This window comes from Leptonychotes weddellii, chromosome 14 (assembly GCF_054177405.1).
Source record: "Leptonychotes weddellii isolate Sample4059 chromosome 14, ASM5417740v2, whole genome shotgun sequence".
In the NCBI taxonomy this organism is placed as follows: domain Eukaryota; kingdom Metazoa; phylum Chordata; class Mammalia; order Carnivora; family Phocidae; genus Leptonychotes; species Leptonychotes weddellii.
This window is the reverse complement of record NC_138382.1, coordinates 33,638,815-33,657,734: the sequence shown is the minus strand read 5'-3', so window position 1 is coordinate 33,657,734 and position 18,920 is coordinate 33,638,815. Positions and strand designations below refer to the sequence as shown.

At 39.1% G+C, this 18,920-nt stretch overlaps 1 protein-coding gene across 6 annotated transcripts in view; it reads right to left on the bottom strand.

The window, feature by feature from the left end:
• CCDC171 (coiled-coil domain containing 171) overlaps window positions 1–18,920 on the bottom strand; it is a 299,195-nt gene that overhangs the window by 266,154 nt on the left and 14,121 nt on the right. For all 6 annotated transcript variants that reach the window (XM_081804103.1, XM_081804102.1, XM_081804104.1 and 3 more), the window contains one exon: window positions 8,509–8,644. In XM_081804103.1, coding sequence (XP_081660229.1) covers window positions 8,509–8,644 — 136 coding nt within the window. The remainder of the gene's footprint in view (window positions 1–8,508; window positions 8,645–18,920) is intronic.

Sequence of the window (18,920 nt, the reverse complement as noted above, 5' to 3'; positions counted from 1 at the left end):
AGGCTCCCTGCTCGGCGGGAAGCCTGCTTCTCCCTCTCCCACTCCCCCTGCTTGTGTTCCTGCTCTCGCTATCTCTCTGTCAAATAAATAAATAAAATCTTAAAAAAAAAAAATGACAGGGGCGCCTGAGTGGCTCAGTCAGTTAAACATCTGCCTTTGGCTCAAGTCATGATCCCGGGACATCCCGGGATCAAGCCCCACATCGGGCTCCCTGCTCAGCGGGAAGTCTGCTTCTCACCCTACCCTCTCTCTCTCTCTCTCAAATAAATAAATAAAATCTTAAAAACAAAATGATAAATCTCAGAGCTTTAGAATCTCAGTTCAAAACAGTCAGAAAGCCAGAGTTTCTATGCTACTTTAAAAGAATCTCTTATTTCTTATAGCTCCACGGCTGAAAAGGCTAAAGACCAGACAGAAAATCTAGTTATGGGGACTGCAGAATTACATTACAAGTTGAATGAAGAATCTCACCAAGTTTCTAATGTTAAGATAGTACGTATCAGTTGGGCATTAAGTAGGAAGGTAGGAAATGGGATGAGGGCTTTTGGAATTAGACAAAAACCTGAAAATTATAAACTTTCAAATCCCCTCTAAACATCCCTTACCAACAAAAGCAGCTTCTCCTCCCTGTCTGAGATAATTAGCCTTCCCTGGCTTAAAGACTTAACTAATGAGCACGCCTGAGACAGTTGCCTTGCAAGAAGATTTGCAAGCACACGTCCACCACTCTTTGTCACCATGGCTAAATTCAGATCTGAGTATGCCGTAGGAGGAGAAATGCATAGTCTGCTCTAGGAGAAAATAGCTTATGTAGCAAAAGAAATGCAAGATCTTGCTAATCTTATATTAGCAGAAACCTGCAGAACATACATACATAGGATTGGTTTGGATTTAATAAGCTAGTTCTAACAGTTTGCTAAGATGGGTGGCTGTAAGTTGAATTCAACACCAGCCTACAATCACTTAATAAAGTCAAAATGCCAGTACTTTCCTGACATAATATGGAGACTTAGGAGATGGGTGTGGTTTAATGTGAGCAAACCAAAAACCTCCCCTTTCCCTAACTACATCCTCTTCAAGATGCAGAGGAACTAAAATGATACAAACTTAGTTACCTGAAGGGCACCTGCTCCCCAGTGTTTATAGCAGCAATGTCCACAATAGCCAAACTATGGAAAGAGCCCAGATGTCCACTGATAGATGAATGGATAAAGAAGATGCCATGTATATATATACAATGGAATATTACTCAGCAATGAGAAAAAATGAAATCTTACCATTTGCAACAACATGGATGGAACTAGAGGGTACTATGTTAAGTGAAATAAGTCAAGCAGAGAAAGACAATTATCATATGATTGAAATCACATGTGGAATTTAAGAAACAAAACAGAGGATCATAGGGGAAGGGAGAGAAAATAAAATAAGATGAAATCAGAGAGGGAGACAAACCATAAGAGACTCTTAACTATAGGAAACAAACTGAGGGTTGCTGGAGGGGAGGTGGGTGGGGAGACGGAGTAACTGGGTGATGGGCATTAAGAAGGGTGCATGATGTAATGAGCATCGGGTGTTATATGCAACTGATGAATTACTGAACTCTACCTCTGAAAGTAACAATACATTATGTGTTAATTAATTGAATTTAAATTAAAAAAATAAAGTTGAAAGCTCAAAAAAAAAAAGAGTGCAAAGGATATTCCTTTCCTAATTAAAATGTTACAAAATACACTGGAGTGGACAGCACAAGCATCCTTAGAAGGCTCTGGTAGCTAATCTCCATATACCAGAGATTATAGTAGATGATGCAGATAATGGTGGATACATCACGATTGAGAGGGACTCCCCAATTTCAATTAAAATAATGGAATTCCAGCATGATGAAGTCCAAGTGGTAGGAATTAACCATGAGAAACAAGGTGAGAACGGTTACTACAATGGACAGCAGGATTATAGTAGTAATCCTAGCCTTCTGACCCCAGGTATTTGTGGTGGCATCTAATTGATTATGTTGTACATAGGAATTAAAGAGACGGGCAGCCTTCTAAAGCAGCTCTGTCCAATAGATGTATAATACAAGTCTCGTGTAATTTTAAATTTTCTAGTGGCAACATTTTAAAAAGTAAGAAATACATGAAATTAATTTTAATGTCTTTTATTTAACCTAATATATCCAAGATTATCATTATGTCAACATGTAATCATATGAAAAATTATTAGTGAAATGTTTTGCATTTTTGTACCAAGTTTTTGAAATCCAGCATTTTACATTTACAATACATCTTAATTCAGACCAGTCACATTTCAAGTGCTCAAGACACATGTAGCTAATGCCTACCATATTCAAAAAGCAGTTCTAAAGCATTATTTGATCTAAATTAACAAACAATAAGAAAAACAAAAGATCTAAATCTGATGAGCAAAATCCTAACTTGAGCCTCTGAAATATAAAGTCCTACCTTTCTATCATTGTAACCTTAGGACCATCTCTAAGACTAAGAACTGCAGCTGCCCTTTGCATATCTGTTATATGTATATATTAGTGGGGGTATTTTTGGCTCCTCCCCTCTGGCGTCATATGAAGAATGTTGGTAATAGTAAATTTTCAATTAAATTCATGAGGTACCAAATTATAAAGACCTGATAGGACGTGTATCATCTGTGAGATGGATGCAAGGATAAATAAGCCTTTGTGTCCCCCATTTTGGCAAGGGTGGGAGCACCTTCGTATAGAGGATATTTGAGTTGCAACCTACAATGTTACTCAGAAACAAGATATTACTGTATAGGAGTGACATATGAGCACAGGGGTGATAGATAATAAGATGTGGACTGCCAATCATTTGCCCATTGATCTCAGGTCCATTCCCCAACACCCTTCATCTGCTCTACTCTATTATACAATTCCCATGCTCCACCGCCAAATGGCTCGACTTCTAGCAATGTCTCTGGCAATAGCTGCATCTCTTTCAAGGTCCAACCCCGCTTCTTTTCCTCCAACATCTCAACACTGAACAGCCCTTACCATGGCTCTACCTCCCCCCAAACAGCCCCAACTGCAGGACTCTGGTCACATCATCTCTTCCCATTGGCCCTCTGGCCTATAGGCGGTGGTGGCTTCCTGCTATTACTAATCTCTAGGGTGACCTCACCATTCTCTATTTGGATTCCTAGGTCTTCCATCACTTGTACAACCAATTCCCTCTATTAATGTCCCTCTTTTTTCCTGACTGGACCATATTTGATTTCTCAAGCTACCCACACAGCTGATAGAAACCTAGCCTCTGCTCATGAGTTTGTTTTCTCACTTAAGGGTTCAACACACGCGACAGTAGCAAAGTGGGATCTCCCTCCTTGAAAACAGGTCTGCATTCTTTAACATCTTATGCTCAACCAGCTATCTTCGAACCTCCTCCTCTCTGTGGCATCCTCCATATCTTCCTTCATATCCTCTACAGCATGCCTCAGCCTGTCAGAGAAAGGTTTTTCACCATTTTTATGCCATGACCCTCCCTGCAATTTGGCAAAGCCTTCTCAGAATAAAAAAAAATCAAAGTATAAAAACAAATATGTAAAATAAAAGCAAATCTGTGATGCCATAATGTACTTCTTTAATAAGCCACTAAATAACAAGCTCTACGTACAGGTCTCACAACCAGTGTAATTTCAAGGTAGTGACAGATATAAACAATATTTTGAAGCTTGCAATAACTGAATTGTGTATATGTGATTTCTACTGAATATAAAGTCAAAAGTACTGCTAATACTATGATGGCTTGTTAAAGGAGGGCCAACTGGGTCAAGCCTTTCATAACTGAAAGAAATGCTTAATGAGTTAGAGGTTAATAAACATAAAATATAATTTTTCCACATCTAAGTATATGGATTCCTTGGTGTCTCTGTTTCTAAGGATTCCAGCTTAAGAAACAAAACAGAGGATCATAGGGGAAGGGAGAGAAAATAAAATAAGATAAAATCAGAGAGGGAGACAAACCATAAGAGACTCTTAACTATAGGAAACAAACTGAGGGTTGTTTGGCTAGATCAGTCAAACAACATCATCAGGTCCTGAAGCCTAAAAAGTCTACTACTTGGTCCTAAGTTTCCAGTATCTTTTGGCTAAAGAAAGCTATACTGCTCTTCTTTACCCTCTTCCATCCTCATTTCTCTAGAAGATTTTCCTGTTCTATCATCACTGTCTGGGCCAAGGAAATATATGAATAGCTTCATGTTCTCATGTCCTATTTCACACATCTCTATTACCATGTTCAAATGATTCTAACGACCACTGCAACACTGAAAATCCTGTGGCTTTGTCCCATCCCAATCATCCACATCAGTGCAACTTAGTCTCATCTAGAAGCAGAGTCTTATAAGCAACTCCTCTCTCCATACCCTATGCCTACTAATAAATCTCAAAAGTAATCTTCTATTTCTAAACCTATCAAAGAAAATTGAGGCTCAGAAAAATTAAACAATTTATCCAAGAACCCACAACAATAAAATTCCTAGAGATTTTAAAGGTATTTATTTTTTATTGAGATATAACTGACATATTAGTTTCTGGTGCCCAACATTTCATATTTTGTATATATCACAAAATGATCACCACAATAAGTCTAGTTAACATCTGTCACCATACATAATTACAAATTTTTTTCTTGTGATGAGAACTTTTTTTTTAAGATTTTATTTATTTATTTGAGAGAGAGAGAATGAGAGAGAGCACATGAGATGGGGGAGGGTCAGAGGGAGAAGCAGACTCCCTGCCGAGCAGGGAGCCCGATGCGGGACTGGATCCAGGGACTCCAGGATCATGACCTGAGCAGAAGGCAGTCGCTTAACCAACTGAGCCACCCAGGTGCCCATGTGATGAGAACTTTTAAGATCTACTCTCTTAGCAACTTTCAAATATATGGTATAGTATTATTAACTCTAATCACCATGCTGTATATTACAACCCCATGACCTGTTTATTTTATAACTGGAAGTTTATACCTTTTGACCTCTTTCACCCATTTTGCCTACCCCTACCCCTAACCTCTGACAACCACCAATTTGTTCTCTGTATCTATGAGCTTGGTTTTAGGATTTTTGTTTTTAGATTCCACATATGAGATCATACTGTATTTGTCTTTCTCTGTCTGACTTATTTCACTTAGCATAATGCCCTCAAAGCCCATCCATGTTGTCACAAATGGTAAGATTTCATTCTTTTTATAGGCTGAAAAATAGTCCATTTTGTGTGTGTGTGTGTGTGTATACAAACACACTATATTTTTTGTATCCATTCATCCACCAATGGACACAGATTTTATTTTATTTAATATTTTATTTTTAAGTACTCTCTACACCCAAGGTGGGGCTCGAACTCACAACTCCAAAATCAAGAGTCACATGCTCGGGGCGCCTGGGTGGCTCAGTCGTTAAAGCGTCTGCCTTCAGCTCAGGTCATGATCCCAGGGTCCTGGGATCGAGCCCGCATCCGGCTCCCTGCTCAGCGAGAAGCCTGCTTCCCCTCTCACAGTCCCTTTGCTTGTGTTCGCTCTCTTGCTATCTCTCTCGCTGTCAAATAAATAAATAAAAATCTTTAAAAAAAAAAAAAAGAGTCACATGCTGTACTGACTGAGCCAACCAGGCACCCCAGATTTTAAAGATATTTTATGCCAATCACCCATATGATATGTATTAGCATTAGAAGTATCTAATAAAGCAAATATATGGCTTTAGTTTTTAGATAGTTTCATTCCTCTCTGCTCTGCTTTATAGTGGGCATATTTAGAAATTATATGACTAAAAAAATTAGTATATAATACAAGTAAAATCATCTAAACAAATAACTGAAACAGTAAGAGTGAATAGTAATATGAAACTGGAGTTGAACCAATTATAACAGCCTATTGCAAGAAAATTATCATTCTTCCCTGAAATAATTTCCTATCTCTTTAATGTGAACACATATAACAAAACATCTTGATCAAACAAGAGAGAATAGTGTGGTCTAAGAACTCTGATGACAGTGGCGCCTGGGTGGCTCAGTCGTTGGGCGTCTGCCTTCTGCTCAGGTCATGATCCCAGGGTCCTGGGATCGAGCCCCGCATCAGGCTCCCCGCTGAGCGGGGAGCCAGCTTCTCCCTCTCCTTCTGCTGTTCCCCCTGCTTGTGCTCTCTCTCTGTCTCTCACTCTCTGTCAAATAAATAAAATCTTTAAAAAAAAAAAAAAGAACTCTGATGACAAATGCAAATATATGTGAAAGAATATAGAAGAATGGGGGCGCCTGGGTGGCTCAGTCGTTAAGCGTCTGCCTTCGGCTCAGGTCATGATCTCAGGGTCCTGGGATCGAGCCCTACATCGGGCTCCCTGCTCTGCGGGGAGCCTGCTTCTTCCTCTCCTGCTCCCCCTGCTTGTGTTCCCTCTCTTGCTGTGGCTCTCTCTGTCAAATAAATAAAATCTTTAAAAAAAAAAAAAAAGAATATAGAAGAATGATTATCACAACACAATTACTCCCAAGTAAAATGCATATTTGGTTTGAAAAAATAAGTTTTGGAGATTATAAACAATTAACATACATTTAACAAATATCACTTTACATTCAGTATGTAATATTACAATGTCAATAAAAGCAATTACTGCAATTACCCTTTAAATTATCTCAACTGCCACTAAAAGTACAAATAAAACGGTCATATATTCATTGCTTGCTGTTTTAATCAGAAGCTCCTGTTCCTTAGGCAATCTGAAAAAAAGTCATTTTTTTTATTCAACACACAGCCACTGAGGACCTACTATGTGCCAGGAAGAACCATGAGAGATACAGGGACAAAGCATGGTTGTAGCTTTCATCTCTCAGGAAGCTTATGGACTAATGAAGAGCAGGTAAGCATGAAATAAATGTTTTGGCTCTGAAATAACTGTAAGAGCACCATGTTGTAGGAGAGCAAAGAAAGGAGTCATTCGTTTCACCTAGGGGGGCTTTAAAAGGTTTCCTGACAGGAGAGCATCAGAATTCAGCAAAAAAAGGAAGGTAAAAACACTGTTTATGCTTAAATGTCAATAAATTACAGCCACTACTATAGAGCGCAGGCACTTTACAAATTTTATTTCCCTTAATCATCACAACAACCCTTTGGGACCAGCATTTCACAGTGAGAAAACAATGATGTACAGGATAAATAACTTGCCCAAGGTCACATTATCTTGTAAATGGAAGAGCCATGAATGAGTCCAGATTTGTGTGACCTGATATTCTTCCCACCACACCAGGCTGCCTAAGCTGAACTTAAAGAGTAAGTAAAATTTAAACAGAGGAAAAAGAGAAAACAGAAAAAACACAACCGACAGAAGTGATATAAACATATAATTCATGAATTATCTTAGAGGAAAAGAGAGCTACTACCCTTGGAATATATACACATACCAGGAAATATATATATTTATACATATACATATAAAAGATATAATGATATAACAAAACAAAGAGAAACTAGGATAATTTATGAATTACACTATGACTAAAAATTCCATACTCAGGGGCGCCTGGGTGGCTCAGTAGACTGAGTGACCGACTCTTGATTTCAGTTCAGGTCATAATCTCAGTGTTCTGGGATCGAGCCCCTCATTAGGCTCCTGGCTCATCAGGAAGTCTGCGTGGGGATTCTGTCTCTCTCCCTCTGCCTCTCCCCCTACTCACACACGTGCGCTCATTCTCTTTGTCTCTCTAAAATAAATAAATCTTTTTTTAAAATTCTATACTCAGGGCGCCTGGGTGGCTCAGTTGGTTAAGCAACTGCCTTCGGCTCAGGTCATGATCCTGGAGTCCCGGGATCGAGTCCCGCATCGGGCTCCCTGCTCGGCAGGGAGCCTGCTTCTGCCTCTGACACTCCCCCTTCTCATGTGCTCTCTCTCATTCTCTCTCTCTCAAATTAATAAATAAAATCTTAAAAAAAAAAAAAAATTCTATACTCAGATCTACTTAAGATTGTTCCATGATCGAGCCATAAAGAACCTAAATTAAAATTTCAAAAATGTCTAATTTACAAATCCTTTAGTCACTAAAGGCATTCATCAGTTACTTTTTTATCAAGTTTAACCCGTTAATTAAAATAAATTTAAGACAACATACAAATATCATAATTCATTAAACTTCTACTTAACACTCCTATACAGTTCCACTATATTAAAAAAAAAACTATTTTCTTTATTATAATTTCTTTTTTTTAAGATTTTATTTATTTATTTATTTATTTTGACAAAGAGAGGGAACACAAGCAGGGGGAGTGGGAGAGGGAGAAGCAGGGAGCCCGATGTGGGACTAGAACCCAGGACCCTGGGATCATGACCTGAGCCTAAGGCAGACACTTAATGACTGAGCCACCCAGGCACTCCCTATAATTTCCTTTTCAAGTTCAAGAATATCATGGTGATGTTAAACATGGAGTCTGAAATATGAAATGAATCTAAAATAACCAAATTCTACTTTTAACATTATTTGAGAGAAAAAAATTCTACCTCTGCATTGTGCTTAGTTGTTATTTCTAATTTTTCTTTCTTAGCCCGATGGAGTTTCTTTCTGAGATCAGCAGTAATGTCCAAGTCTGTCTCACTTTTAAACATTTGTTTTTCATCAGATGAGGCATTCTTCAACCTATAAAATGAGATAATAAAATAAAATTTTCACTAAGTCTATTTCTGGTATTTCTAATAACTTATTTTTCAGAAATCACAAGGAACATGATATGGTCTTTGCCCTAAAGAAACTTAAAATCTAGTAAAAGATGTCGATTGCAAAAGCTAGGTAGAAATACAAAGTAGGGTATGACTAGAAACGAACTACCCTTTCAAGATGGTACTTAAAGAATGATCCTATCACAAGCTGTGTAGTTGTTTTGTTTTTAAGATTTTATTTACTTATTTGAGAGAGAGACAGAGATAGTGAGAGAGAGCACAAACGAGGAGGAGAGGGAGAAGCAGGGTTCCCACTGAGCAGGGAGCCGGACTCCAGTCTCGATCCCAGGAGCCTGGGATCATGACCCGAGCCTGACCTGAGCCAAAGGCAGATGCTTAGCCGACTGAGCCACAGACTGCATAGTTTTGGAAAATATTGAGTTCTTTTTACCTTTTAAGTACTATGTTTTATTTATTGCAAATGTAATAAATACATATTACAAAAGTAAAAATCATGAGTGACAGAATATAGATTGAGAATTAAAAAGAGCAGACTAGGGGCGCCTGGGTGGCGCAGTAGGTTGAACTTCCGACTCTTGGTTTCAGCTCAGGTGTGATCTCGGCATCATGAGATTGAGCTCCACGATGGGCTCCACGCTGGGCGCAGAGTCTGCTTGGGTTACACTCTCCCTCTGCCCCACCCCCTGCTCTCACTCTCCCTCTCTCTCTAAAACAAATAAATCTTAAAAAAAAAAAAAAAAAAGCAGACTAAAGCACTCTCTCCCCAAAATTAAAAATTTAATGAAAGTATCAGCAAAGAGAATTTAGAGATAAAAATCCACAAGGAGAAAGAGCACAGAGATGAGCAATAGCAATAAAATATTAGAAGTTGGAAACCAGGTGGATAAGTGGTAATTGATTTACATAAGAGAACTGAATTTAACGGCAAAAATGGGGAAAGCAACCTGATTTACACCCAAAAGCTCAATTAATTGACAACAGCTTTGAAAACACGGTAAAAGTAGAGCAGAAAACAAGCTAATTGATTGAAAGTCTGCCAAAGAAATGAGATTCTCAGATCCTCTACCCTATACATCACACAACTGGGCACCAACCTCTCTCTCACTCTGGCAGAACACTAGGTAAGGGTTTATTCCCTGGAGAGGATAAAACAGAAGATCTGTGGATTAGAGACATCAGATACAAATGGTATAAGACCCCATACCAAAAATAGGAGACTCAAGTTAAAAATTATGTAATAAGTGAGAGCCCTGGTCTTCTACAACATCTTGTGTGCCAGAACAATGGCAGCCGAGCAGAGAATGGAAGGTGAAAAACCAACAAGGTGAAAAAGACCTAAAGATGCTGATGCTAGGGGTTCTCCAACAAACACCTTAACCACATCACCCTATAGAGAATGCCATAAAAACAAAGCCTTACACACTGAGCTTCCAATCAGCTAAATGAGAACAGTCAGCTAAGGATCACCAGAAGTTAGGAAGCAAGAGTTAGAAAGACAGAGACCAAATCAGGGGACAGAGAGGAAGAACCCTCAAAGATTATGCAGGTAAAAGGGAACTTTAAAAAGGGGGGGGAAAAATACCTTCAGAAATATAAGAGAAGAAATAACATCCAGGAAACAAAAACTGAATGTGATAAAAAATGAAATATTCAGAGAACAAAAAAAAAAAGGAACTCTTGGAAATCAAAACACAAACTAAGGAATGAAAAGCTAATTAAGTAAATGTAAAAAAAAAAAAATCTCCTGGATGCCTGAAAAAATTCCAAGGGAAAATAATTTTCCACTTGGAATGTTATGCCCAACAAGTTACAAGGGAATGAGAAAGACTATTTCAGATCAACAAGGCACCAAAACATTTACCTCCCATGAACTTTCTCAAGAGGACCTAAACTGAGAAAGAGAAAGACATGGGATCCCAAAAGTAGGGTATTCAAAACAGAAAAAAACAGCGATGGGATTTCCAGGATCATGAAGAAAGGAACAGCAGGTGACGATCGTGTCCCTGAGATGAAAGCACAGCACCTAAAGGGCAATCTGTCCCTGCTGGACTACTGGACTGGCCAAAGCCTCCAGGAGTGACTTCTTGAAGAAGATGGAAACAGAAGACAACAGAATGCTTCAGGGGGAGGAGTGAAATTCGTGAAGGGGATTAAGAATACACTTCTTGTGTCTTGACAAGCACTAAGTAATGTATGGAATTGCTGAATCACTATATTGTACATCTGAAACTAATATAACACTGTATGTTAACTGTACTGGAATTACAATTAATGATAAACCCAGAATACTTCAACTATCTGAACATATTGAGAGATTTATGCCACTTGGTTGGAGTATAAAGCTGAATTCATGATAAATTCATAGAAATTAAGCAAACTTGGGGCGCCTGAGTGGCTCAGTTGGTTAAGCAGCTGCCTTCAGCTCAGGTCATGATCCTGGAGTCCCGGGATCGAGTCCCGCATCGGGCTCCCTGCTCAGCGGGGGGTCTGCTTCTCCCTCTGACCCTCTTCCCTCTCGTGCTCTCTGTCTCTCATTCTCTCTCTTAAATAAATAAATAAAATCTTTAAAAAAAAAAAAAAGAAGAAATTAAGCAAACTAAACAATCAATGAAACAATTATCAAATCCAAAGAAAACAATGTAAAAGACAGAAAAAAACCACATGGCTCAACTGGAAATTTTCAAAATTACAATAATGTAAGCATGGAAAACTAAATATAGAGAGGACAGAAAAAGGAGGGAAGCATGCATGAAAACTAAATTATGATCTTTTGTAGTGTGGGCAGTCAGTAGATAACAGCTAAACCTGAAAACTCAAATAGCAATATAAAAAAAAAAATTTAAGGGTGCCTGGGTGGCTCAGTTGGTTAAGCGACTGCCTTCGGCTCAGGTCATGATCCTGGGGTCCCTGGATCGAGTCCCGCATCGGGCTCCCTGCTCGGCAGGGAGTCTGCTTTGCCCTCTGACCCTATCCCCTCTCATGTGTTCTCTCTCATTCTCTCTCTCTCAAATAAATAAATAAAATCTTTAAAAAAAAAAAAATTTAAGAGCTTTAGATTTTAAAAATCCTTTCAGAGTATGGTGACAGTGCGGGCTTTGGCAGCACATATACTGAAATTGGAACGATACAGAGATGAGCTTGGTTGGCCCCGTCACAGAGTATGGTGCCAGACGGCAGCCACACTTTTCGTGAGCACAGCACAACACAGACTTGTTGAGTCACTATCTTGTACTGAAATTAATGTCTCATTGTGTGTCAACTATACTTCAATACAAAAAATACAAGATTTTAAATAAAATCAAATTAAAAATTTTTTTAAATAAAAATCATCTCAGAGTTGAAAATGATTGTTCCTAGAGATCAAGAGGGTGATTTGTCACAAGCAAATTGGTACTGCTATTTTTCCTAATAGCAGTGAGTAAGCCTTGGAGAACATGAGATTCTTTAAATAACGTACATATGTAACTTTAATTTTTTTTAATAAGACTAAAATAAAACAACACGGAGAATCAATGAAACCAAAATTTGCTTCTTTAAAAGGATCAACAAACTTGCTAAACCTTTGGCTAGACTGACCAAAAAAAAAGAAGATTCAAATTATAAAAATAAAGAACGAGAGAGGGAATGATACTACCAACCTAGAAGGACTATAATAAACACTATGAACAACTTTATGCCAACAAGTTAGACAATGTAGATCAAATGGACAAATTCCTAGAAAAACTGACATTATCAAAACTAACCCCAGGGGAACCTGGGTGGCTCAGTTGTTAAGCATCTGCCTTCAGCTCAGGTCATGATCCCAGGGTCCTGGGATCAAGCCCCGCATCAGGCTCCCGGCTCCGCGGGAAGCCTGCTTCTCCTGCTCCCACTCCCCCTGCCTGTGTTCCCTCTCTCACTCTCTCTCTCGCTCCGTCAAATAAATAAAATCCTAAAAAAAAAAAAAGCTAACCCCAAAAGAAACAAATCTGAATAGACCCATAACAGTTAAAAATATTGAATTAATAATTTTAAAAATCTAAACACAAAGAAAGCTCAAGTCCAGATGGCTTCCCTAGTAAATTCTGCCAAATATTTTAAAAAGAAATAATATCAATCCTCACTTTAGAGAAGGTGGAAACACTTCCCAGCTCATTCTATGATTACCTAAAATCAAAGTGAATCAGATATCACAAGAAAGGAAAACTATAGATCAATATCCCTCATGAACAGAAATGCAAAAAATTCCTCAACAAAATATTAGCAAACCAAATCCAGCAACATCTTAAAAGGATTACACAACATGACCAAGTGGGATTTATCCCAAAAATAAAAAATTAACTTAATGTCCAAAAATCAATTGATGTAATATACCATTTTACTAAAATAAAAATTACATAATCATTTCAATAGATACAGAAAAAGCATTTGACAAAATTCAACACCTATTCACGATTAAAAAAAAAAAAACAAAACAACCAATGCAACGAACAAGGAATACAAGGAAATTTACTCAATCTGGTAAAAAGCATCTATGAAAAACCTACAGCTGGCATAATTATTGGTGAAAGACTGAAAGCTTCCCCTAAGACTGGGAACAAAACAAACATGTCCACTTCTATTTGAGACTGTACTGGAGGAGAAAGAAAGGAAAGAAAGAAAGGGCATATATATTAGAAGGAAAGAAATAAAACTATCCTTTTTTTTTTTAAGTAAGCTCTATGCCCAACGTGGGGCTTAAACTCACGACCCCATGTTCTACCAACTGAGTCAGCCAGGCACCCCAGAAGTAAAACTGTCCTTAATTGCGAAGGACATGATCCTGTAAAAATATCCTAAGAAATTCATTAAGAAACAAAAAACCTGGAACTAAAAAAACAATTTTAGCAAGGTCACAGAATATAAGATCAATATACAAAAATCAATTACATTTCTATATACTAACAATGAATAATCCAAAAATGAAATTTAGAAAAATAATTCCATCTATGATAGCATCAAAAAAATAGATTTAGGAAAAATAAAAATTATTGTAGAAAGAAATTAAAGAGCTAAATAAATGAAAAGACATTCCACATTCACATTCATGTATTGGAAGAGTCAAAATTATTTTTTTTGTTTTGGGGGTTTTTTTAAATTTTTTATTGTTATGTTAATCACCATACATTACATCATTAGTTTTTGATGTAGTGTTCCATGATCTATTGTTTGTGTATAACACCCAGTGCTCCATGCAGAACGTGCCCTCTTTAATACCCATCACCAGGCTAACCCAACCTTCCCACCCCCCTCCCCTCTAGAACCCTCAGTTTGTTTTTCAGAGTCCATCGTCTCTCATGGTTCGTCTCCCCCTCCAACAGGAAGAGTCAATATTATTAAGGTGGCAATTATCTTCAAACTGATCTACAGATTCAACATAATCCCTACCATAATCTCAGCAGGATTTTTGCAGAAATTGATAGGCTGAGCCTAAAATTTATATGGAAAAGCAGAGGGCTCCAAATAACCAAAACAATCTTGTAAAAGAAGAAATGGGAGAACTTTCACTTCCTATTTTCAAAATTTACTATAAAGCTACAGTAATCAGGGCAACTGGGTGGCTCAGTTGATTAAGTGTCTGACTCTTGGTTTCCACTCAGGTCACGATCTCAGGGTCATGGGATTGAGCCCCACACTGGGCTCCATACTCAGCGCAGAGTTGGCTTGGGATTCTCTCTCTCCCTCTCCCTCCCCCTCTGCCCCTCTCCCCACTCATGCTCTGGAGAGCACTCTCTCTCTCTTTCAAATAAATAAATAAATAAATAATTTTTTTTTAAAAACTACACTAATCAAAATAGTGTAGAATTAAATTAAGAAGACATGTAGATCACTGTACCATAATTGAGACTCTAGAAATAAACATATATATTTGGTCCATTATTTTTCAAAAAAGGTGTCAAAGCAATTCAGTGGGGAAAAAATAGTCTTATCAACTATCTTATCAATGGTGCTGATAACAACTGGATAAAAACATTAATTTAGACCCTTACCTCACACCATACATAAAAAGTAACTTAAGGGGCACCTGGGTGGCTCAGTCAGTTACCCACCAGACTCTTGATTTCGGCTCAGGTCACGATCTCAGGGTCATGAGATCAAGACTGGCATGGGGCTCCGCACTCAGCAAGGAGTATGCTTGAGATTTTTTCCCTCTGTCCCTCTCCTCCCTGCCACCCCCATGCTCACTTGCAGGCTTGCTCTCTCTCTCTCAAATAAATAAATGGGTTTTTTTAATATTTTATTTATTTATTTATTTAAGAGAGAGCAAGTACAAGCACGGGGGATGGGCAAAGGGAGAAGACAGACTCCCTGCTGAGCAGGGAGCCCGAGGTGGGGCTTGATCCCAGGACTCTGGGATCATGACCTGAGCCAAAGGCAGACACTTAACTGAATGACCCACCCAGGTGCCCCTAAAATAAATAGATCTTTAAAACAAAAAGATTCTCTCTCCCTCTCCATCTGCCCCTCCCCCACACTCCATGCTCGCTCTCTAAAAAAAAAAAAAGTAAGTTTAAATGGAGCATAGACCTAAATGTAAAAAACTGAAATTATAAAACCTCTAAAAGAAAACAGGAAAAAAATCTTCATGACCTAAAGTTAGGCAAATATTTCATAGATATGAAACCAAAAGCACAATCTATAAAGGAAAAGAACTGGAGGGGCGCCTGTCTGACTCAGTCAGTACAGCATGTGACTCTTGATCTCAGGGTCATGAGTTTAAGCCCCACATTGGGCATGGAGCCTACCAAAAAAAAAAAAAGAAAGAAAAGAAAAAAATTGGACTTCATAAAAATTTAAAACATTTGCACTTCAAAAGACATTATTAAGAATATGAAGTCAGCCCAACAAATAGGAGATAATATGTGCAAATTATATATCTAATAAAAGACAAAAGACTTGTATCCAAAATATATTTTAAGAACGGTTAAAGCTCAATAGCAAAAAGACAACTAATTTAAAAATGAGCAAAAGATCTGAATAGGCTTTTCACCAATAAAGATAGACAAATGGCAAAAAAATCACATAAAAGATGTTCAATATCATTACTCATTAGGAAAACACAAATTAAAATTACAACATACTGCTTCATACTCACTGGAATGGTTATAATCAAAAAAGTCAATCAAAAAAAATTCAATCACTAGATTGTACACCTGAAACATATAGCACATGATGTTAATTAACTACAGTGGAATTAAAATAAATTTTTTTAAAGATTTTTATTTATTTATTTGAAAGAGAGAGAGACAGCGAGAGAGGGAACACAAGCAGGAGGAGTGGGAGAGGGAGAAGCAGGATTCCTGCAGAGCAGGGAGCCCCAGGGCTCGATCCCAGGACCCTGGGATCATGACCTGAGCCGAAGGCAGATGCTTAATGACTGAGCCACCCAGACACCCCTTAAAATAAATTTTTTTTAAAAGATCAGAAAATAAGTGTTGGCAAGGATGTGGAGAAACTAAAACCCTTGTATATTGCTGGTGGAAATGTAAAATGGTTCAGCCACTTTAGAATACAACCTAGCAGTTTCTTTAAAAAAGTAACATAAATTTACTATACAATGAAGTAATGCGGCTCCTAAGAATCTACCCAAGAGAAATAATATCATCTCCACACAAAGGCTCATAGACAAATGCTCAGAGCAGCATTATTTATAACAGCCAAAAAATGGAAACAACCTAAATGTCCATCAGCTCCTGAGTGGGTAACCAGAATGTGCTATATCCATACAATAGAATACTATCCAGCAATAAAAAAGAAACAGCACTGATACCTGTTAACAACATGATAAACCTGAAGAACATGCCTAGTGAAAGAAGCCAGACACAAAAGACCACATATTGTATGATTCCATTTGTATGAATTGTTCAGAAAAGGCAAATCTATAGAAACAGAAAGTAAATTAGTGGTAAATAGCAAAGTTTAACTTCATTTAGCCAGATTCTAGAATTCTAGAATTCTAAAGAGCAATTTAGTCATTAAAAATCATGAAAAGACATGATCCCAGGGTCCTGGGATCAAGTCCCACATCAGGCTCCTTGCTCAGCAGGGAGCCTGCTTCTCCCTCTGCCTGCCGCTCCCCTTGCTTGTGCTCTCTCTCGCTCACTCGCTCTCTCTAACAAATAAATAAAATCTTAAAAAAAAAATTATGACAGATATTTGTGTGGTAAGATGTTCCATCCAAAAGTGAAAACATTTTTAGTGAAGTCAGAAGTTTATATTTTATTCACTTATTTCATACCTGGCTCCAGAAAGGATTTAAGGTAGCTTCTAAAGATAGGTGGAAAATGCTTCTATAGCAAATCCTATTTATAGGTGAAGTACGTGTTAGTCATCGTCCTTGCCCCACCCACACATCCTTGCTGAAAAGACTGTCTAGATCAGTTATTCTCAAACTAAATATGAGCAAGGGCTATTCCCCCAACAAATGCTGCCTTTGTAAAATATATTTAAAATGACTAAAATAACTGTCTTTAAAATGACTAAACAAGAATTTTTTTAACAAGAAATTTTAAAAAGAGATAAAACATAACCCCAAGTGTTTTATTACTAGATTTAACGAACAGAAAATTACTCTGTTACATGATTATAAAAGTTTCTAAACACTTTCAATTTCTGTACTTAATTCTTTGTAAACCACGCTTTGGGTTGCGCTCTCTGAAATGGCTCAGTTTTATATTACAGACTCAGAGTTTTCTATTTTTCACACCAGTGGTGAATCAACCAAAGCAGGCACCTCATCCAAAGGCAGATATCAAGGGTACAAAAAAGAGGAGCAACGGCAATTCTTGGAATATAAACTCCAAGTAAAAGAGCAGTTGGAACAGGAGCTAAAACCCAAAATTGTGAACTATGGTTGGGGAGCAAAGTTAGAACAACTAGAGCCACAGAGATGAGAGAAGGCCAAAGTAATGACCACACAGAAATGGGAATGAGCAGGGGCATCGGGGGGGCTCAGTCGTTAAGTGTCTGCCTTCCGCTCAAGTCATGGTCCTGAGAAGGAAAATCTGTGTCCTAAGATGGCCGACCGAGCCAGCGAGGGAGTCCCAGCCCCTGCCCCGGGGCTCTTCCGGGTTCTTCTCCCTGCCCTGCTTCGTGCACGTGCCAGAAGTGCCAAGTATGTAGAAGTAGAAGTGTATAATTTACCCCCTTTGTTTGTGCTCAGGGCTCAGACCTTTGGAGACCACTCTCCTCTGAGTCCGCCAGCATTAAATAAACCTTCTTTCCTCCAAGATCTCCGAGTGCCGCTTGGTTCTTCCATCTGGCAATCCAGTCCAGGTTCCATAACATTTGGTTCCCTGACCGGGAAACCCAACCGCACTGGCCCATTGCTGCCACCGGTTTGGGGCAATGGCAGGGCAGTGACAGAACAAGGGATCGTAACGGAGAAGGCGCGCCCTGCCTAATTTTCAGCAGTCTCCCACCCCAGTCGCCTCGGGCCAGCCCCGCTCCGCTGTTCCCACCTGACTTGAGGAGACTAGGCAGGCGAGGACCTGGTCCCAACATCGGATTCCGGTAAGGCCTGGGGCCCCAGGACCCAGATAGGCCCACCCCCACTGGGGTGGAAGGGGAGCCCGATCACCTCCCAGAGACCTCTTAGAGGTCTCACAGGTAGGGATTTCCAGGGAGGGAATGTAATAACTTCTGGAGTGTGAATGTGCAGTCTGACCTGGCTTGCTCAAGCGGACTGATTCTGTGACCCCACGGGTGGGCACCCTTAAGGCCCCCAGAAGCCTACGGAGTCTGAGTGGTCCCATCCGCGATTCCGTGGTGAACAGCATACAGTGTATGGCGGCATCGGAATAGTTTCCGATCGCAAGTCACAACACTGAGACCACTATGGCTAAGCCTCACCTAAGCTCCTTCGGGACATGGTCAGATGGGCATCTGATTGGTCTCACCTCAGGAGGCAGCCCCCTTTTGTCTGTCTCTGCGCCACCACACACGGGAACATCACCTTGGGGTAAGGGCAGAGTAAACCTACGGATCTAGAGACCAAGACCAAAAGTTTCAAGAAGGAGGGGCGCCTGGGTGGCTCAGTCGTTAAGTGTCTGCCTTCGGCTCAGGTCATGATCCCAGAGTCCTGGGATCAAGCCCCACATCGGGCTCCCTGCTCCACGGGAAACCTGCTTCTCCCTCTCCCACTCCCCATGCTTGTGTTCCCTCTCTCGCTGTGTCTCTCTCTGTCAAATAAATAAATAAAATCTTTTTTTTTTTTT